At 37.4% G+C, this 22614-nt stretch overlaps 2 protein-coding genes across 2 annotated transcripts; both read right to left on the bottom strand.

Moving 5' to 3' along the window:
* Window positions 1-2263: 2263 nt before the first annotated feature.
* Window positions 2264-8864, bottom strand: cope (COPI coat complex subunit epsilon). The gene is made up of 10 exons (XM_079877436.1): window positions 8683-8864; window positions 8431-8493; window positions 8095-8195; window positions 7155-7307; window positions 7016-7069; window positions 6081-6162; window positions 5222-5377; window positions 3078-3146; window positions 2870-2944; window positions 2264-2762 (listed from the first exon to the last, which is right to left on the bottom strand). The coding sequence occupies exons 1-10, from the start codon at window positions 8782-8784 to the stop codon at window positions 2715-2717; spliced, it is 903 nt and encodes a 300-aa protein (XP_079733562.1). The 5' UTR covers window positions 8785-8864; the 3' UTR covers window positions 2264-2714.
* Window positions 8865-10223: 1359 nt separating this feature from the next.
* On the bottom strand, window positions 10224-22360 carry slc25a24l (solute carrier family 25 member 24, like). The gene is made up of 10 exons (XM_079876046.1): window positions 22200-22360; window positions 21949-22075; window positions 19339-19426; window positions 18956-19067; window positions 18285-18443; window positions 14728-14865; window positions 14543-14650; window positions 12540-12707; window positions 12241-12379; window positions 10224-11051 (listed from the first exon to the last, which is right to left on the bottom strand). The coding sequence occupies exons 1-10, from the start codon at window positions 22320-22322 to the stop codon at window positions 10867-10869; spliced, it is 1347 nt and encodes a 448-aa protein (XP_079732172.1). The 5' UTR covers window positions 22323-22360; the 3' UTR covers window positions 10224-10866.
* Between the last annotated feature and the right edge of the window lie 254 nt (window positions 22361-22614).

The raw sequence follows: 22614 nt of genomic DNA, 5'->3' as shown, positions 1-22614 counted from the left end.
GAGAGCTGGGACCACAGTCTCAAAGAAAACCATTATTAACACACTACGCCGTCATGGACTAAAATCCTGCAGCGCACGCAAGGTTCCCCTGCTCAAGCAAGCGCATGTCCAGGCCTGTCTGAAGTTTGCCAATGACCATCTGGATGATCCAGAGGAGGAATGGGAGAAGGTCATGTGGTCTGATGAGACAAAAATACAGCTTTTTGGTCTAAACTCCACTCGCCGTGTTTGGAGGAAGAAGAAGGATGAGTACAACCCCAAGAACACCATCCCAGCCGTGAAGCATGGAGGTGGAAACATCATTCTTTGGGGATGCTTTTCTGCAAAGGGGACAGGACGACTGCACCGTATTGAGGGGAGGATGGATGGGGCCATGTATCGCGAGATCTTGGCCAACAACCTCCTTCCCTCAGTAAAAGCATTGAAGATGGGTCGTGGCTGGGTCTTCCAGCATGACAATGACCGAAATACACAGCCAGGGCAACTAAGGAGTGGCTCCGTAAGAAGCATCTCAAGGTCCTGGAGTGGCCTAGCCAGTCTTCAGACCTGAACCTAATAGAAAATCTTTGGAGGGAGCTGAAAGTCCATATTGCCCAGCGATAGCCCCGAAACCAGAAGGATCTGGAGAAGGTCTGTATGGAGGAGTGGGCCAAAATCCCTGCTGCAGTGTGTGCAAACCTGGTCAAGAACTACAGGAAACGTATGATCTCTGTAATTGCAAAAAAAGGTTTCTGTACCACATATTAATTTCTGCTTTTCTGATGTATCAAATACTTATGTCATGCAATAAAATGCAAATTAATTACTTCATACAATGTGATTTTCTGGATTTTTGTTTTAGATTCCGTCCAATACTTGTTCTCCCCATTGTATGACAAGGAATCTTAAAACTCAGCCTTCAAAGGCAAAGATATGAAAAGAAAGTAAAAAATCAGCTATACTGTTATTTTTGGTGTACTTTATTTAGTTAACCGGCAACCTCTTGGAAACAAGACCTCAGAACACTTGAACAGAATTAAAAAAATACAGTTTTTGCTCAGAATGAAACTTTGTTTTAATCCCTGCTGTTAATTGATTGAACTTCAGTTCTGACTTATTGTTTTGATTGTTCATATTTGTCTCTTTACTGGGTTAAGCTGTGTTCGTGTCTGGATGTTTGGACCCCACTGTACATCCAAACCCTAAAATGAGAAGTATTTGCATTCACTGAAATATAATAACTACTATAAAAATGCATTGTTTTTAACCTGAGTCCTAAAACTAAAAAGATGGTCATTTTTTTCAGGCACCTGCATTGCACAGAGCTGCTGCCTCAGCTCTAAATAATAGCTTCTCACTATTCACCTTTGACTGTCTCCACTTCAGCAACCACATCATCAAATTTACTGATGACACCACTACTGTTTGTTTCATCAGTGATGAATGAGGTCTAAAACAGACTTGGACGTCAGCAAAACAGAGGAAATTATTTTTGGGCAACTCGCTATTTTGGAATCCGATTACATTGGACAAAATTGTAATACGAGAGATTTTCCTTCAAAAACCGTAACTACGATTAGATCAATAAAAAAGACAAGATGTAATTTCCTCCTCAATGTGATAAACTGAGTCAGCATTGTGTCCTATAACACTTTCTGTTCTGCCTACAAATAAGGTCACACTTATTTTGCACATTGTTAAGGTTTGCATATTGTTTACATAGTTAGTTTCTATGATGAAGCCCCCTTCCGACTGTTTGGAACATCTGGAAAATTGATTGTTCGGAGAAAAAAAGGTTAACACTACCATGAGCCCTGTGTCGTGCCAACAGTGAAGCATCCTGAGACCACCCATGTGTGGGGTTGCCTTTCATCCAAGGGAGTGGCTCTCTCACAATTCGGCCCAAAAACCCTCCCAGGAATAAAGAATGGTATCAAAACGTCCTCCCAACAATCCAGGAGCACTTTGGTCATGACCCGTGCATTTTCCAGCATGATGGAGCACCATGTCACAAGCCAAGAATCATAATGAAGTGGCTTTGAGATCATTACATTAAAATGTTGAATCTGTGGCCAGACAACTTCCCGGGAAAGCCCATAGAAAGCCTGTCATCAATCCTCAAAAGGTGAGTTGACAAGCAAGTCAATGGATTGCCATCAGTCAGGATTTGTTCCAGAATCTGACATCTGATTCTGAAGAAGGAAGCCAACACTGTATGTGTTATGAACAAGGGTCATGAACAAGGGTCAACAACACTGTAAATATTGACTCTGACTATTTGCATATATATTGAATATTTTTGCCAACAAAAGCCTTTAAAATTTATAAAATGCTTATTTTTTTCCAGTATACCACAGAAACGTGAAAAAATTATGTACAAATACTGAAGCAACAAACTTTGCAAAACACTAAATTATTTTAATACTTTTGGCCACGGCTGTACAGTACCAAAATGTTACCCCATATTTATATATATACCCTTTCTATGAACTGGCAATCAATAGGGTGAACTGATGTGTTATGAAAGCCGTTTACATCTCTTCTTTTTTTTTTTTAACACAACATGAATATTCAACAAGGAAACATCACCATGTAAGATAAACATTTTTATTTAACCATGATACAGGAATGTTTGTAGAGTGTCAAAATGAGTTTGTTTAAAGGCATTGAAAAAAAGAGAGGAGAAATAACATTGTGTTGTAGCGTAGGAGACATAAATAGAAACCATTCTTCTTTCAGGCGCTGGGTGCGTATTGCATGGCAAGTCTGTCAAATTCATTCTCCTGTGAAAACAATTGAGTTTACTTTAACTTAGTAGTTATTTTTCACAGTTACTTAGATAAATGCATTTATCAAAATAGAAAAAACAGAACATACTAAATAACCTTACCTTAGCAAGATAATCCTTAATAAAAGGATGTGATTTGTGTGCATCTTTCAGTTGAGACAAATATCGATTTGTCACCTGTGTAGAAACAAAAACATCTGTGTTGATCTCTCAAGGGTGTAAAATGAAACTAAGATACATTGAAGACCGCAATAAAAAAAGAAAAAAAAAGAAATCTTGACATGTTAACATTTACATTTATGGAGCTTACCTCAGGAGGTTTGCCCAAATGCTGTGTCAACACAATGAGATTGATGAGTGTCTCTGGGTGGCTGCTGTCCTATAGAGGATAAAGGACAGATCATCTGGAGTTAAACCTGGACTACTGACTGATCTGGACACGTAACAGTAATTATTAGCCATGATTAGCCTTTTGATTGACTACATTATCAAACCGCTAATGTGTTGCTATTGAATCAGACAGCTGCCTTCTATAAATCAGTATCCTTAGAAACGCTTTGAAATACTTAGAAAATCAGTGGAAGGCATATAGTTCATCATAACAACATCACATACATAATTCACCCAATATATTGCTAAATGTACATGATTTTTCATATTAACAGAAAAATATACCAGGATAACCTGGCTTCACTTGAGTCTCCCCTGCTTCAGAGCATAGTTATAGCATAGCATAGTTATTGATATGCTAAAGCTCGTCCATACGTTAACGTGACTGGTTACAAAGTAGTTTGTGAAGTAAGAAGGGTGAGGGTGTGACATAAGAAACACCAGCGATTTCAAACCGCATTTTTAAGACTTTTTTTCACTGCAGTTTTAAGGAGAAAAACTCAGCAATGGTGTTGCTTTATGAATTTGCCCATGGTTTGTCTAAAGCATATTAAAAACACCACATAGACATAAACAAAATTAAAAACTTGATACACTACAGGGGGACTTTAACAGTGATTGTAGTTTTTAACCAGAAATGGTTGTTTTCCCTCCATGGCATCCAATTTACAACCTTGTATAGGTCAGCATAAGAGACTAATGGGATTTATAAGAAAATGCATATTCAGTAATATTATCGATGTAACTGCACTGATAGATGAGAAGACAATTTGAATTTGAGCAGAATAATGACAGCAACTTTGCAACATTAACACTGAACTGAATTGAATCAACACTGAACTGAATTGAGCTTGAATACTGACACTATTATCTTCTGTAGAGCTGCTTGACAGCTGAAAATGAATGTGTTTTATAATTGATGAAGCACTATATAAATAAATGTGACTTGACTAATGGAAAAATAAAGCAGAATTGTCCCAGATCAGAAAAAGTGTGCATTAGCCATAGAATTTCAAGTATTGTCTGAGTTTGGGATGTTTGGTCAGCATGAAAGTAGTCTTGAATTCAGTCAATCTGGTATCACTTTATTTTGATGGTCCACTTTAGACATTCTTCTAACTAGAAGTAATTTTGCAACTACATGTCAACTAAGGGTGTGTCCATACTTGTAGTTCAGTTCACTTGATTAGTTTGGTCCAGACCAAAGGTAGTCCTGGTCTGCTTAGCGTTCATTTTGGCATTTTAACACCAAACCTAAAGATACAGAACCTAAAAGCATAGGGATACTTTCACAACCTAATTAACCGGCTTTTATGACGTATTGCCTATTTTGTGACGAAACTTACCAGACATCCAAAACAATGCTGTTTGCTGGGATAAATGCACTCGTTGTATGTGCACAAATGTGTGAAAGAGTCAAAACAGCGGCAGGAATCCCTACGTCACACAAATGAAGATCTGCTGTGAGGAGACACGGCTCTGATGCCTGTACCGAACTGTGATGGGCAACAGTAACAATGACGAGAAAAAACAGGTTTGCTTGAGCATTCTGTCCTTTTTAGGGTCCCATCTTGTGAAATCATGTCCTGATTGTGGTTCATTTACATGCCTTTGGTCCGGTTTGTGTTCATATTTCATTCGAACCGCACCAGAGTTGGTTTAGAAGTGGACAGAGATGGCAGCGTTCACACTTATTCAAATGAACCACACTAACAGAGCAATCGCACCAGGGATCGTTTTAATCGAACCAAACATGGCAAGTGTAAACACACCCTGACTCTCATTAGAGTATTGGTAGACTGCCTGCTTAATATCTGCTAAGTATCTTCAGAACTACATGTCAACATATTCTACTTACCCTAACCTAACAGTCTACTAATACTCTTTAGTTGACATGTAGTTGCAAAGTTACTTGGAAACAAAGACCATGGAAATAAAGTCTAACCATCAATACTTGTCAAATGTATTTTCGCTATGCAGACTCTCAGGACCAAAGTTAAACTTTTGTTTGCAGTGGGAGACAAAACTTCCTTGCATTTGCTGTGCTGAAACCCAGGCTCTTACTTTGTCCAGAGCGTCCTGTAGTACTGACTCAGCCTCATCCCACTTATTCTGAGCCATGTGACTGGCAGCCTGACCGTTCAGCAGCAGCAGTGTGGGCGAGTACTTGTCTGACATTTCCTGGAAGATGTAGAACGCATCCTGCAGTTTCTCTCCCCCCTGTTGGCAGAAGAAGGAGAAAGACATTTAATTCCCAGTCGACTAGGAAAAAACATCATTCAGCAAAACCAGCAAATACTGAATAGGCAATAGGCATGCAGAGAGATTTGAAAGAAAACAAAATCATCTCAAATGTTTCAGCTCACTACATCAATGCATATGTCTAAATGCAAACATGTACAGTAAATGGCTGTATTTGGATAGCATGCATGAATGTATTTGTTCATGATTAAGGCTATTGAACCTCGGCAGTCAAAACAGATTGAAGACAATAAGTAATCATTTTTTTAATGAAATGAATGCACAATATTTTGTTTTAATAATATTTACTTTAATATTTAGAGGCAAAATCTTGTATGGTACTAGACCATGTTCACCTCATAATCACCTCTAAATTATGCAGCATTTGTCTACACAAAATATTAATTTATGTTTACACAAAAATATAGCAAATTTATTAAAAATCCAATGCATGCAAGATCATCTGGTGGGAAAAATAAAGAAAATCATAATTTTAGAAATTAGATAGATAAAATCAGCTAAAATAATGCAAAAATATCAATTTGGCAATTAGTTAACTTTACCCAATAGCCTGCAGTTATTTCAGAGGAAATAAAAAAAAAATTCTTTAGGATGACATACACAAAGGAATGCCCATTAAGAAAGTCAATTATTTGAATTTCACATTGACTTGTATACTCGCCATGGCAAGGTTGACCCAGGCTGTAGCAAGCTGAGTCAAAGTAGCATCTTCATCTTGGTCTTGCATCTTCTTTAGCTCCTTTCTGTGAACACAACATATCCATGAAAAGAACATATTTAAAGGCATTAAAGGCACAGTATGCAAGTTTTCACCGCTAGAGGTCGCTTATTCGAAACAATAACAAAGGCATAGCTTGATGTATGAGCGTGGAATCATGGGAGTTGTCGTCTTCACCTCCACAGTCGATGGAATGCAAAATCCTGTTCATTGATGAGCTAATGTATTAAAGTTTCGCTGAATTACAACTCGTACAGGTCACTTTATTTGACGAATAAAACTTGGTCAAAACAATCATACTAAAAATATGTTTGAGTGTGTTGAACATTATGTTATAACATTATACATGCGTTTGATCAGTGGCTGATCGGTATCATATTAACAAAAGCTGATGTGCTGCTAAATGGCAATAAGACTAAAAGTGTTGAGCTATTTAAAGATGATTTGTTTTCTGTCCATAAAGTTATCCAAACAGTTGCTCACCTGTCTAATAATACACAATACATTAAATCATCTTCCATGGTTTCTACGGAAGTAAAACCGGATATGACATCATTGACAGGCGACGTAATGATACGGGATGTTACACTGGTTAAAATAGTATATTTATATGATAAATACATTGCTGGAAACATTTGGTATACTGTAAGTATACAAGTCAACAAAATATATAACATTGTTCTAGTGATTTTTGGACATTTCTAAATCCAAAAATCTTACATATTTGTGGTTTAAAGTCAGAAGTTAGGCTACATAATATATTGTCAAATAATATTTAGCAGGTTAAAAGGTATTTTTAATAAAACATGCAAACAGCTAAGCATTCACGCACACACACACATAAACCTAAAATAAATGAATGAATAAACAAACAATACCTTGCCATATCAACTCTGTCCAACTTCAGAAGTACCTGGACAGTCATGGCCATGCTATAAGAGAAATACAAATAGACAGTGAGCAACTTATACATTTGTAATCCCACTCATAAACTATTAATGAAAACTCCGGCCTCACCACTCCAGACTCTCTCCCTGGTGCAGGGTACGTAACGCAGCATCTGTGTTCATCTCATGCAGATAGATGGAGGCCGCCATCAGCAGGAAGGTGGTGTTGGAAACATCAACACTCTTAGCCATCTTTTTGTCCAGTTCAGCCACTATTGCATCCCTAAGAAAAGCATTGTATGGTATAGTTCACTTCATGTCTACTCATTTATAGGGATAGTTCACCCAAAAATTTATATTCTGTTAATTACACACCCGTTCTAAACACGCAAGTCTTTTGTTCGTCTTTGGAACATATATGAAGATCTTTTTATTCAATGAAACCTGAGAGATTTTTGTTATTTTTCACTTTCAAGAGGGTAGAAAAGACATTAAAATAATCGATGGGACTCCAGTGTTTTAACCTCAATTTTATCAAGCGATGCAAGTGCGTAGTTTACGCAAAAAAACAAAAAACAAAAACTATTTAACACTTAATTTTAAAAATATCAATCTCCAACACGCGTTCACGCCAACATCTGCTCTCGCATCAACACAACCACCACTTTATTTACTTACCATTTATTTACATGGTAAGTAAATAAAGTGGCGGGGTTTTTTTCTCGCAAACAAAGCACTTAATAAAATTGAGGTTAAACCACATGGATTACTTTAATAATGTCTTAACTACCTTTCTGAGGCTTGAAAGTAGTAGTTGCATAGGCTGTCAATGGGACAGAAAGCTCTCAAGATATTATTAAAATGATCTTCATTTGTGTTCCGAAGATGAACAAATGGCTTACGCATTTGGAACAACAATTGTGTGAGAAAATTAATGATAGAATTTTCATTTTTGGGTGAACTAGCCTATACCTTTGATTGATAGACCAAATGGCAAACCTGTATGTATCTAGGTTTTGTGTTATAGCTTTAAAAAATAAATAAAAATGTCACAGTTGTACTGCACAAACCTCTTGCCTACATCGGACAGGTACTCGGCAAACATCCTAACAGCCTGCATCTCTTCAGAGGCGCTGGGCTTTATTTCATCCAGAACCACACCATACTTCCTCTGAGAAGACAACACAAATCATCATTTAATTACAACTCAAAATAATCAGCACTAAATCAAAAACATAAGTATATGTGAATATACACACACACACACAGATACATACACATATCGAAATATAAATGCAAATCAATCTTATTTTTAACATGGGTTGGTGTTCGACTTCGGTTAGTTTATTCTCATCAACATCAAACCAACATAGCACCACAACAGACTGACGCTAAACAGAACTTACCTGAGCAATATATGCTCTGTACAGGAAAATGTTCTTCTCTGCATCCTTTTCTGGCCCTGATGTCTAAAAGAAATATAAGACATTTACACGTGGTTGGTTGTCATTTGTTAATTACAGTCTTGTTTAAATATAGAGAAACTATAATGAATTAGCCGAAGGCTAACAGACACAACGTTACTCTAGAATCTATAACGTTAAGCGTTTCAGTAAGAAATGCTTTCGTGCCAAGGAGAATATTTTCAGAGCACTCACCTTTACTTTTTGGGCTTCGTTAATGCAGTGTTGATAACTGCCGATGTAAAAGGCATTTTTAACATCGAACAGCTCATCCACTTCATTCTGCTGCGACGCCATGTTTGTGAAACGTCAACTCTGTCGACGACGTCACTATGGCCACGTAACCAGAACAGTTTGCTTCGTTTCGCTGATGAATGTGTACGGTGTCCTCTCGTGGCGTCGTAAGGAATAGGCGAACAGCTGTTATTCCGTCTTTTACACACAATTTTATGATTATTAGGCTAAACATTTACTTACAGAATACATAATAATAAATACATAAATAAAGTGTAAATGAGGAATAAATGAGAAATAAATGAGGAATATATATACATATATATACATACATATATATATATATATATATATATATATATATATATATATATATATATATATATATATATATATATACAATCCTCCCCACAAAACATAAAATAATAATATTAAATAAAGATTATAGCCTAAAAAAACATCAAAAAGTGAGCATACCGGTACATTCAAAGTTTTAGTAGACTAGTCTTTTTGTTACAGGAGGTAGACAAGGCTTTATATATAGCCTAACATCTTCTTGAAAGTGAGAAAATTACGACATTTTAAAGGATTTTGGAAAGTAATGTAAAAGTGATTTTTAATTTAGACCTACTTTTGTATAATATTACAATAAAACATATGCAACTTGCCCCAACCTTAAAGGGATAGTTCACGCAAAAAAATTAAATTCTGTCATAATTTACATCAGTCGTTCCAAAAGCAAAAATTTCGTTCATCTTCGGAACACAAATTAAGATCTTTTTAATGAAATGTGAGAGCTTTCTGTCCTTCCAATGACAGCTACGCAACTACCACTTTGTCACTTCAGAAAGTTCTTAAAGAGATATTAAAACTAATCCATATGAATTGAGCGAATTTAATCTGACGATGAACGAAAGTCTTGCAGAGGGTGAGTAATTAATGACAGAATTTTCATTTTTGGATGAACTATCCCTTTAAATTTATGAACACTGTTATTAACACAGTTAAACTCGTAGTTGACTCTTGTCTGAATGTACTGGTTTTATTATTGTGTTTATTGTGTTGATTTTAATTTGAGGACAGAAGTCACACACACACACAAATAAATAAATAAAAAAACTATAAATTAAGGCAAGGTACCAAACATCCAAAAAAAGATAACCAGAATTTATGTAATTGGACTTTTGTCTCAAAACCATACTGAGATGTAGCCTATAGCCTAGCCCCAGACTCCCCTATATCTGATCTATAAAGACAAATTTTTTTGTCCAAATAATTCAAATTTAATGTTTCTAAAATTCTTCAGAAGTATGTGATTATATTACAAGTTTGGATTTCTCTAGTCCGACTCCTTATTCTTGTTTTATTTATTTATTTATTTTTGCTCATTGAAACTCATTGAGACTCACTCCACTTCCATCATCAACCATCGCTCTTTCGTTTCAGTTAATTAACTGTATAGTTTGGTTCTTTGTGAAAAAAATGGAAAATTGTCGTTTTTTGGGGGATGTTTAAATACTGCCAATTGTAGATTTTTATTACAGTTGTAACACTGTGAATATTTCCCTTCTCGTGCAAGTTCAAATTTTCTTTATACATAATTAGTTTAAAAGGAAAAGCAACAATTTAAACTTATGCACAGTAGCCTAAATGCAACAAGTTAAGCTTACACACAGCAAAATTAATATTTGCACATATTCCACAGAGGAGTCTCAAGACTTTAGTGACGTCAGGGCTTAGACCACAAGCAAAAATAACAGAATATTATAAAGAAAAAAACACTTTTTCACTTTACCACCTGTGTCATAATAATTAAGTACATCATATAGCACCAAGCAAATAATGATTTTTGATGTCAGGAAGGTTGGTAACATGATTAACATTTCATGACATAAAAACATAAGGTTGCAGACTTTGAAATATTAAGCCAAATGACAACAAGGATGAACAAAATACTGATATGGTGCTTGTGTACTTGTTAAAAGGCTCAGATATCAAAAACTGACACAATATACTCAATACCATAGTCATATGTTATCACCATAACATTAGGTAACACAAAAATGTACATGATCTGAATTAATTCAAATAAATAAAAAACAATAAAAAAAAACAACAACATTGACTCAAATCCATTATTCTACATTAGGACAATGAAGAAAGCAATGTCTCAAATTTTGAGGTCAGGGTGTAATTCAGCAAAGCACAAGGAACAGCTCTCACAAAGCTAGCACCCATTCCATTATAAAAACCTCGGACTCCATTTTTCTCATAGATTCCGACGAGTCCTTGAAGAGCATCCGCAGTCTTCTGTGAGGTCGAACAGAAAGCTGAGATTGTGAGAGAAAAGACAACAACACAGTGATCAAATTACAGATATATTTAGTAAATGCTAAAGAGATTCACAAGACAAATACTGATACATTCACAGTCTGAGATGAACGTATCCTGCATAAGAACATTTAGCTAATGTCCCAATTTAAGTTATGAAAATGTTATTTCTGAATGTTTAATTTAGTCAGTTTAGTTTGTTTAAATGCTTTAAAAACTTTTTTTTTTTTCATAGTTATGAATGTTAAAGTTCCCATGAAATCAAAATTGGCTTTTAGTATGAATATGGTAGCCTTAAGGTAATCTATAAGCTATTTGTGCTCCAAAAAAATGACAAAGATATAAGCGTTCAAAACTTGGATCAATGATTTTGATGATATCACTCTGCACCTCAGCTTCTCATCAGATTTACTGTCCAATCAAATGCTCTCTAGAATCTAAAGTGTCCCGCCCCGTACACTATAAATAGACGCTGAAGCTGCCGCTAAATCTGTCACTTGTTCACACAAAATTACTATTTTAATTTCTACATGGTGAATAGCATATAGTGCACTATATAGGTGATAGGGAATGATTCAGACAGTGTAAATATGCTTTACGTTGGGGCAAATGAACGCTATTGGCTATTGAAAAAGGGGGAGGGGCTGTTCGATATGTCCCGCCCTGTCTTCCTGTTTCAGTGGAAATGACATCAACACATTGAATAATGCTGCGTGTTTCACGGCACTTCAGTGGGCCTTTAATGGAACATTCCTTTTTTATCATTCTTCAACATTATGGGAACATTACTTTTGAAACCAGCAGTAACATATAAAAAATGTTAGACAAATATATGTCAAATAATGTCCAACTTAATTTCAGAAAAAAGTTCCATGAGAAAGGTATAAATAACGTTTTTTTGTACTAATGTTTTGAGAACAATAGAGCATAGAATAGATAACTTTTAACGAACATTCTATTAATGTTTGTTCATAACTTTGAAAGAGACCTTAGCAGAACGTTAGTCAAAGTTCTGAGGACATTTCCTGTTAGCTAGGATTCTGATGCTGTGTTAATGCAGACAGAAGATGAGCATGATACAGATTTTCCAGATTGTACAGCACAGAATTATTAAAAGGCAAAAGCCTTGGAATGCATTTTTATTGATAAAGGAAAACGTTGATGAAAGTAATTCTTATTAACGTTCACCTTGAGCTTGCTGTTGTGTTCTAATGACAGCAAGTGGGTAACTGGTGGCCTGTCCCGATGCAAATGCAGCAAAACTGAAGAGGAACAGCTTGGAGTCACTGACTTGCTCTGGATCCTGTCTTGCCCAGCTCATAATTGACTGCAAGAGGAGAAAGGTTTCATGTTAATGACTGATGACTTTAGTGAGAAGAAAATAAAAGTTGCAGCTTGCCCATGCCACACTGCCTGAAAGCAAAAGCAGTGTTGTAGTTTGTCTCTTGTTGATTGAATACTCAGATACCTCCTCTCTTCTCGAATACCTGATGCACTGCACATTCCACTCCAGCATAAGGTATCATGCAGAGTATGCTGGGTTTGAACCCTCGGTAGAAAGCTGCCACAGACTCGTTCTGGTAAATCAGCTTGGCACATCCCAGTACTCCGTTGTAGGTGCCGGCAGGCTGGAGATTGAGTCTCACTTTCAGCACCTGCCGTTAGAAAAAAAAAAATGTTAATAACTGGGGTTACTCTAATAAGTTCTGAATGTTAACTACAACTTAGTTTGCATTGTTGATGAAAAATGACTAATATGGAAAGTAATTGTACTGTATGTATGAATTCTCACAATTGCAACTTTATTTCTTGTAATTCACAGTTGCGACTTACTATTGTGACTATTTCTCATAGTTACACTTTTTTTTCATAATTGTGACTGTATATCTCACAATGTCACTTTACCTCACATTTCTAATAATTGTGAGTTGAAATGGCATATTGTAACTTAATATTTTGCAATTGTGGCTTTATTTATTGCAACAGCAACTTTATTTATTGTAATTATAGCAGTAACACTTTACAATAAGGTGTCCTTAGTTAACTACATTAGTTAACATGAACTAAGAATGAACAATAGATCTACAGCATTAATCTTAGTTAATGTTGATTTCAACATTTACTAATGCATTATTCAAATCAAAAGTTGCATTTGTTAACATTAGTTAATGCACTGTGAAGTAACATGAATAAACAATGAACAGATGTGTTTTTATAAACTTGTTTAGTTCGTGTTAGTTAATACATTAACTAATGTTAACAAATGAAACCTTATTGTAAAGTGTTACCATTTTTATACCTCAAATTACATTTTAATCTTTATGTCACAATCAGTGTTATTTTAGTATCATTGAGACTATTGGTTTATTTATTTTGAAATAAACTGAATTTTAATTTTAGTTAAGTCTTATGTCTTAAGTCTTAAATAATGTTGCTGGTTAAAGTTTTTTTTTTTGTTTTTTTTTTTGCCATTTTTATTATTTAATCTTTAATCTATTATTATCTTATATGTTTTATTAATTTTTATTTTAGCTTTGGTTTTAGTTGTTTTAATACATCAAGATAAACTAAATGAAAATGAGAACCTAGCTGAAATAAAATTAAAGTTCTTTATGATTTCATTTCATTTTAGTTAAAGGTATAGCGGAGGATTTTCCCAAATTTTAGAAAAGAACCGCCCTCTCCACTTTTTGAAAAAATGCACGTGCAACACTCTACCTGCTCCCGAGAGGGAACGCCTATTAAACGTGTGCAGGAGAGAGCATGCACGAGCTAATCATAGCTTACATTAACTTTTACTAGCAGTGATTTTAAATGGATTTCTCCAAATAGCGTGCCAAACTTTACCTGTCAAGTAGAAACTTCACGACTGAGGCATCAGTGGGAAGCCCAACCTGTATTTTGAGCGCACGCCATCATGTGAATCGTGTGCACGAGCACGTACGACGGCCTTACGTAAACATATCACCAGAATGATTGACACTTAGGAGGACCAATAGTCTTGATGATCCACCCGGAAAAAGAAAATCCTTTGCTATACCTTTAAGGTTAATTTTATTTCAAGTAGGATTTTTTTTTAATGGTTTTAGTTTTAGTTAGCTATAATAACCCTGGGTCCCTCGCCACAATCACAACAATTATTATCATTTTATTTGTTTAATCTGAGGCAGAAACTTAGCCATTTATTTATGCATTTAGCCATTATATAAGGCAACAAGTTCGTGTGACAAAATTACATTTGCCATTATACTTTTTGGGAGCATGAAAATGATACAATACAAAGATAAAAAATCAGTTATACGCATCTTTTGCTCTTCATGTTGTTGTATTAGCACTAAAAAAAGCTTTGCCTGTCTTTGCCGGAAAGTAAAAAAGGGAGAAAGAAAATTTAAATTACTGTACGCAAGGTGTATTGTTCTCTGAAAAACTACATATTTGACAGACAACACCTAACAGTAAGGAGCTCCAACCTGTTGTGTCACTGTGATACCTCTAAGGGGTAGAACACAGCATGTGCCACAGCCCCTGACACACAGCCCAGTCCAAACCTCTGATGGACCGACAGACTTTCCCTCTCGCCCAGAGTGGACATCCTCATCTGTTGGGAGAGTGACAAAGAATGTTTGAACATCTGTGCACATGTGAGTGAATGCTTGTGCATGTTTGTGTGCTCACCTGGGCATAGATGAAGCACTGAAGCGTTGATTGTGGTGTTCCTTTAAGAACATTCACAGCATTTCCTTGCCACAAGGATCTAAAACCTCCAGTCTGCAGCTCTCGGAGTCCCAGAGACACAGCTTTGGATCCAAAAACCTATCCAGTATATTGCAATGTGTTAGGCTATTCTGTTAGATCTCACACACTCAGTTTTACAAATAAAACATATGGTATATACTCCTAATTTAACTGAAATACTAATATTCAGTGTAATATACTGCATTATCACTTTGACTGCACTGACACTTTTGGATGAGAACCAAATCTTGAACTGAATTGAGCTGGATGACGACACTACTGTCTTCTGTAGAGCTGCTTAATGGCTTAATCGACTATTTAATAAGTGACCAATTTTGCAACATCGACACTGTGTAAAGTTAAAGTGTAAAGTAGCCAGGTTAAAACCAGACCATTCTCAGTAGTAACTGAGTTATGGTCTGGCAAAGCTCCATAGACAAATCATTTCCAAAGGGGCGTCACCAGCAACGGACGTCGCTCAAATGCCTCGTCAAGAGCGATCGTCATCGTGTAAAGCTGCGTCCCAATTCGCCTAAGTTACACTACGCCATAAAAGTATGTACTCTTTTTGTGAAGAAAAGGTATTTACTTTTGAATGTGTGGCAAAAAAGTAGGCAAGCTTTGGGACATACAACTTCGTCATCTTTATCGGACGGATCTGTCGCGTGCATCCTGTCACTTAAACTGCCCTGTCAATCATCGGGTCACAGTTAAAATCCTCTATTAAATCTAATTTAATTTCCTACCGTTTCGGAGAGAAATGTAGTAGCACGTTCATCTGCCAGTGGGTCTTTCATGGAGACTGTCCTCATGTGTTTGCAATTTGAATATAATAATGCATTTAAAAGTTGAACGGACATCGCTCAAATGCCTCTGGGCGCAATTGGATAGACCTAAAACCAATCAGAGCGATCGTCATTGTGTAAAGCCCGCCTCAACGTTTCTGATTGGTGCCGCGATTTCTAGGCCATGGAAATGGGCTTGAATGAGCTCTTTGCCAGACTACTTCTCGAGCAAATTTGAATTTGCCAGAAGTTGTCTGGGTTTTCCCAGGCTAGTGAAAACGGGCTTCAAAGTGCAAATCTTTTAAAATGATACCGTTATTGTTTCTGTGTAAACTACAAAACCACGAATTTGTGAAAACGATGACGTCATGCGCATGTGTATTACGTGCTCTGTTTATAGGCACATAGTGTTTCTTTACAAACTGACATCGCCAACTACTGGCCTGGCAGCAGAATACAGCATTTTAGTCGTTTTTTAGTCAGATCCGTGTGAACATGATCGGTTTGACAACTTATCGTCTGTATGCAAAGATTTTTAAAAACGGTTTTAGTACGTTATTGTTGTGTAAATGTAACCTTAATTTTTCGATCAATGTTTCCTGTTCTTCCTTTTTTTGAGCCACCAGCTCTTTAGTTACTCTGTGTATATATTTATTCCTCAGTTTGAGTTGTTCTTTTTTTGTTCTCGTTTATTTTTAGTTGTTTATGTTTCTCCGGCGTTCCAGTATTCTCTTGTGCTCCTGTGTGTTATTTGTTTTGGTTTATTGTTAAATAAAGTGACTGCTGCATATAGATCCTGCATCAACTTCTCTTCCTTGCTGAAACCAACTATGACAGAAGACCGGACCAAGAAACAAATGAAAATGGATAAAGCAGCAGCATTTATTGCCCTCACCCGTGAGGGTATCCCTTTGTTGGTTCTGTTTGCTGGCCCAGCAATCCAGTTTTATTTTAACAGTGACAACTCTCAGAATAGAACTCAACAGAAAATTAATGATAAGAATGTAATATACATAGCTTTGTCTTGGCAGACTAGATCTGCTACGGTGCTGCTGATGCATGAGTGAAGGCTACTGCCGAAACATGTACATGAATACAGGGAATAGGATACGAGCTGCTGCAAGGAAAGGCAGGTGGTGCTGGGGAAGGAGGAGGGCTGAAAGCACAAAACCGAGGCACAGCGGCGATCACAGTCAGGGGGTTTGCAAATGGATCTATCAGTGTGCTTAGAGACGGGCCCAGCCTTATCTCTGCCTTCACCTGATAAGTCCAGTGCCTTCTCTCAGGGTTTGGAAGCACGCGCTGCGGTTCCCTCCGCCCCAATTGAGGCACTGACACTGCAATTATCTAGTTCTGAGGAACTAGATGTTGTAAGTGTCGATGCAAGAGATACTGAGAACTCGCCACCTCAGTCTTAGAGGAGTTTGAGGAGCTGGTTGAGGTTGTAACAAAAGCAGTTGAAAGACAGAGTATTGACTGGCCAGCAGATAAGCAGGACGTTCATTCCAAAAGCAAGCTGGACGAACGCTTCCTGCCATCACGGTCACAACCTCAACGTCGGGGCCTACCATTCTTCCCCGATCTCCACACCGGTTTCGTACAGAATGCACAAACATCTAACTATTCCTCTACATCGAATTATAAAGAGCAAGGTTATGGGTAGATGCCAAAAGTGGAAGAGACGTTCGCGAGCTATCTCTCCCCCGAGGCGGCATCTTCCCTAAAGGCCCCGGCATTACCCCTCTAAGCCAGTCAGAACCACATCTTCGCTAGTGGGTAACAGCCACTGGTCAGGCTGCAGCATGCCTTCACACCATGTCACGGCTGCAGGCCTACCAAGCTGAGTTGTTAGGAAACATGAGGACGGGGGAATTGGTCCTGACGTAGTTTGCGAACTAGGTCGAGCCACAGATTTATCTCTGTATCTGCTAAGGAGATGGCTAAATCCATTGCCCGCTCTATGGCAGCCCTGGTGGCTACTGAGAGGCATCTGTGGCTCAACCTAAGCAATATTAAAAAGAAGGACAAAAATGATCTTGTGGATGCGCCCCTGTCACCTTCTGGCCTCTTCTGCGACACGAGAGGTTCCAGGAGGCAGCCAAGCAGGCGGCCAGTTTCCAGAAGCTCCTCCCCAGTCGCTCTCATGTCTCTGGGGCTGCTGAGCGGGAGCAGCCCCAAACTTCTAAAGCCAGCTCCTCACACCGTGCCACCCAGAAGCAGAGCGTAGCCTCCTGTGCTCCCCCACAGAAAGGTTGGGGACAGGGAGGGCGCTCTCAGCCGCAGTCTTCGAGGGGTAAGACAGATCTGAGGACCGTCATTATCTCCAAGAAGGCTGCGGGGAAGAGGTCCTAATGCCCGAGGGCTCAAGCCAGTGAGGGCAGTGCCCCCCGAAGTGGAGCGGTCAACACCTCATTATCCGGTGCCCGTCTCCCTTCGGTGTCCTCAGGGGACCGTTCTGCCAACCCTGCCACCTCGTGTGCTTCAGGGCGCAGCGGTCTCTGGCAAGCACATATCTCAAAGTCCACCCGGAAACGTAGTGGCCTCGGGATGCCCGCCCCCTCCAAGGAGGGTTCTAAAGGTTGTATCTTTAGTCGTATACAACAACAACAGCGCTCATACTTTAATTTCTTTGGATTTAATTGAATACATTTAAGTGAATTTAACAGCCAGTGTGGACAAAAACACACTTAATTTTTGACTAACAAAAAATACCTGAAGTCGTGTCTTTAACAGGTCAATTGGTGCTGTCACAGTTCTGGACACTGCATCTGCCAAGCCTGCGGCCAGTATAAAGTTCCCCCAGATTGACAGGTCAGTCTCGTCCCGGGTTAACTCAATAGACAAAGAGCGACTCTCTCCTACATCAAACACCTAAAAAGACAACATCCTTTTGATGATGATGAACAGTTCAGATTATACGTACAGTATATGTGCAAGATCTTGAAGGAATTGTTTCGTTAAAATGACATTTTCCCCTCATTTACTCATGTCATAGTCTTTATGTAAAGTATGATTTTCTCTGCGGAACACAAATATTTTTAGAATAATATCTTAGCTCTCAAGGTCCGCACAATGCAAGTGAATGGTGACCAAAAGTTTGATACTCCAAAAAGCACATAAAGTATAAAAGTAATTCATATGGCTCCAATGGCATAATCAATGTCTCAAATGTCTCATACAGTATATATGTTTTTAGGATTTGTTTTTATTCCTGGATGGATCTACACAGATGAAATGGAAGTGTTCTGCAGAAGAAATAAAGTCAAACACATCTTTAGCACTAGGGTGAGTAAATAATGAGATAATTTCCCTTTTGGGTCAATTATTATTTTAAAGTTTGAAGGTATTTTAGAAAGAAGTATTTAAAAGCTGAAATTTTTTACCAAATTATGTTTCCAGGAAGATACTAACTCTCCAATGTTTTCTGCTGGGTTGATGATGACGTGCTGGAGGAATTCATCCCAGTCTACTGTCATAGAGTTGTCTTCATCCATCCTAATGACAATCAGAGTTTAATGTAAATAATAATAATCCAATCAATACAAATTCCTAAGCATTTCATTGATTTCATGCATTTAATATGATCTGTATCAGAACACAAGGTCTATTTAAGATTTACATAAATCTGTAGATGACAAGGTATCTGATCCCATACTACAAAAGCATGGAGTGATCTTGATGTGACATTTATTTTCTATGGCATTGTTACCAATGGAATAGAAATAAAACATTGCAAATGTGAAGGCAGCAGCATCATGTCTCTTACATTTGAATGATTCTTTTTGCATTGGGTTTTGATATGACCAAACCTAATTCCTTAAACAGAGTCATGATATCCTCCAGGTCAATTGCCCCTAATCAGAGGAAAGAATTTTCAATTCATATTTATTTGTATAGTGCTTTTCACAATACATATTATCTTTTTCAAATCAGCTTTACAGAAATGCATGTTTCTTATTACAGTTTTTTACAATCGCTAGGGCACATTTCTCAATAGCCTACTTAGGTCACTTTTTCAAAACTCTTTACACAGTCTGTGAGCTAAACTGTGGATCATTTATCATTGCTTTGGCACAAAATGCATTCACTTACTTTCAATTTACATTAATTATTTTCTCACTTAAACACAAATACCACCAAAACTTTTGCACATGTTTATATACTCTTTTCAAAACTGTTAAACTTACTGTAATGCAATGACAATCAATCATGTTATCCCAAAACAAATGGATTAAGTAAACGTCAATTGTACATATATTTAAGTGGATTAAACACAATCAAATTAAGTTAGGACAAAATGTACAGCAATTGTGTTGCTTTAGCTCATTTTTATTAAGCAATATAAACAAGCAGCAAACTTTTTTTTTTTTTTTTTTTTTGCTGGTGTTATGGTGGAACAAGCTTATTTTGAGACATATGAAGTGAGTTTTGGAGGTTAGATTAACTGTTTGGCCAAGATATCTTTTACAAAAGAAAACATTGTATAATGCTCCTGTTGTTCGTGTTTTTTTAGGTTTGTTTTATGAGTGACATGGGGGGAAAACCTTTGCGAGTGTTATGGAAGAATGACTTGATTAGAGACCTGAATTAAGTGTTTTGATAAATTTAGTGCATTATGAATGTGAAATTAACTGTTTTGCCAGTATAAAAGTTGGTTAGGGGAACTGTGTGAAGAGATTTGAAAAAGTTAAGTATTGAGAAATGTGTCCAATAGCGATTTTATATATAGCTATATACAGGGTCTGAAGTTAACTTTTTTGACCACCAGCCACTGTGGCAGGTGAATTTAAAAATCCACCCGCCACAGTGACTTTTTACCAGCCAGTTTTTTGGGGGTTTTTTTTGCCTCATAAAAGGTTAAAAAAAGGAATTGCACAAACATTTGTTCTTTAACTTGTAAGAATACACATTTAAGTGCTGTCAAGTTATTAACGAGATCCATACAAGTAATAATAACTCTTAGAATACAGATATAGGCCTAGACCTAGTGCAGCTCGTATGTAGCTGCTAAACAAATCACACGCGGCTGTGTTGATGGCTGGGCAGCTGTTAGTTACAGCGTTCAGGAACCGTTAAGCAGAACTAAATTAATATTGTTATTACTGGTAAAGTTACCGGGAAGGCTACCGGACATTTGGACACAACATCTGTGCAACTGTCATTGTACTGTAGCCTATGTCAGCGTTGCATTATCTCATATGATCTCACACATTCAAACGTAGTCAGAGAAGACGCATATTCTCTCCGATCATATACGTTCCGAAACACTCAAACTGCGCTGCTTTCACAGATGCTTTCTTTACTCCAGTAATGTGCCGCCACATTTTTAGCTTAAATCCAACGAAACATACAACTTCGTTTGAATGTCAAAGAACAGTTGCAAAAAAACACACACACACAAAAAAAAAACCTTCGCCCCTTTAGTTACTGTTGCTATGTCCGACAAGCTACACCGCGCGCGCTCACGCCAAACCATGATCTCACGCAATGAAAAACACATCGCGCAGCAGAGAGGACACTGACAACACGCTGGTAGACAAGACAGTCCAGGTTACTTTTGATATTAAACAAAGTCGCAACGTTAAAATTTGGTCATTTTAAAAGAAATTTAGACAATACCGTTTTGTGGCTCTGTAATGTGTCTGACAGATCGCTGTGGTGCCTCAAGGTAAAGCTGCTCGTGAACCGATCATCTCTTCCTTCTAGATAATTTATAGCATCAAATAAACATGAATGAACATAAGAAGGAATGTAGTTTTAACTGCGGAAAGATGTCAGTAGGCTATACTCAGTAACTTACACTCCGTTTTTTCAAGTTCAAATCCTCCAACGTTGAACTCTCCTGACTGCTTTGTCGGACAAAAAAAAGGCGGATTCGGCGGATTATGATTGGCCAGATCGCTTGTCAATCAAACTCCCCGCGAAGGGTCGATTCTCATTGGCTGCCTGCCAATGTGGCAGGTAGATTGACAGTGTTACCCGCCAATTGCAGAATTCACCCGCATTTGGCGTGTGGTCGGGTGTTAATTTCAGGCCCTGGCTATATATATAAAACTGTAAGATTCATGTTACCAGAGGTGACTATCAAAGTAATATCCTAATTGAAATGTGCAGTTCTAAGACAATACAGATCATGTTACATCATGTACAAAATACAAAAATAGAATATCATTTAAATGTATATTGTAATAGGCTATATAAAAATAATATGATTAAAATTATATTTTTTACATTGTTTTGGTAGCCTGCTTTGTTTTGTAGTTGAGAGAACATTGTAAGCCTACACCACTGCACAAATGCCAGTTCTATAACAGTACTGCTAGCTGTTTCAGTTAAAAAAATAAGAATGATAGGCTATTTGTCACAGACAACTTACCACATTTATTTCTGTCAAGGGCATGGAAATCTATTTTCCATTTCTTCTCTCTGTCCATTATGTAAATAAGAAATTCCTGATAGCTTAGACGTCCATCCTCGTTTTGGTCATAATTTGACAAGATTGCCTGAACGAAAGAATTGTAGGCTGTTATTTGTTCACACAGAAAATGATTGTATCTCCAGATAGGCTGCATAAAATAATGATTACTTGACATGATCTCTGCAACTGATATCAGTAGAAAATCTTACTTGAACCTTTTCACACACTGGTTCCACACCTATCCTCCGCATTTCACTATGCAGCTCCTCGCGAGATATAAAACCGTCTTTATTCCTGTCGAGTTTATCAAACAAACCGCGGAAGCTATCCATGATGTAAAAGACAAAAAGCTATTTAAATATAACGCTTCATATGAGAAATAGTTTTAAGTAAGCTTACTACTTAATTTGTGGTCAGTTATTATATTTTGAGCTTATGAATGCTGAGTCACATCTCTTGCCAGAGGATGGAGTTCAGTGCGGTGGTTAATCCTCCTCTTACCGGGAAATGTCGTGCAGTACCGAGGCTAAACAGCAGATGGAACTGCGGCGGTGTGTGTTACAGTGTTTTATTGCTTACACACACTTTTCTGAAACTTTGGCTTCATTTCTCTCTACACACAAT

Source organism: Squalius cephalus (assembly GCF_949319135.1).
Source record: "Squalius cephalus genome assembly, chromosome: 7".
In the NCBI taxonomy this organism is placed as follows: domain Eukaryota; kingdom Metazoa; phylum Chordata; class Actinopteri; order Cypriniformes; family Leuciscidae; genus Squalius; species Squalius cephalus.
The sequence above is the reverse complement of the archived record's forward strand: the minus strand, read 5'-3'. Positions and strand labels throughout refer to the sequence as shown.

Coding starts and splice junctions, on each gene's coding strand:
- cope (XM_079877436.1), bottom strand. CDS start 8,784: ATGGCGTCGCAGCAGAATGAAGTGGATGAGCTGTTCGATGTTAAAAAT. Junction 7,070..7,154: donor CAGGGAGAGAGTCTGGAGTG/GTGAGGCCGGAG, acceptor TTTCTCTTATAG/CATGGCCATGACTGTCCAGG. Junction 2,945..3,077: donor ATTTGGGCAAACCTCCTGAG/GTAAGCTCCATA, acceptor GTTTCTACACAG/GTGACAAATCGATATTTGTC.
- slc25a24l (XM_079876046.1), bottom strand. CDS start 22,322: ATGGATAGCTTCCGCGGTTTGTTTGATAAACTCGACAGGAATAAAGAC. Junction 19,068..19,338: donor GCAAAAAGAATCATTCAAAT/GTAAGAGACATG, acceptor GATTGTCATTAG/GATGGATGAAGACAACTCTA. Junction 12,708..14,542: donor CTGTGTTCTACCCCTTAGAG/GTATCACAGTGA, acceptor TTCTAACGGCAG/GTGCTGAAAGTGAGACTCAA.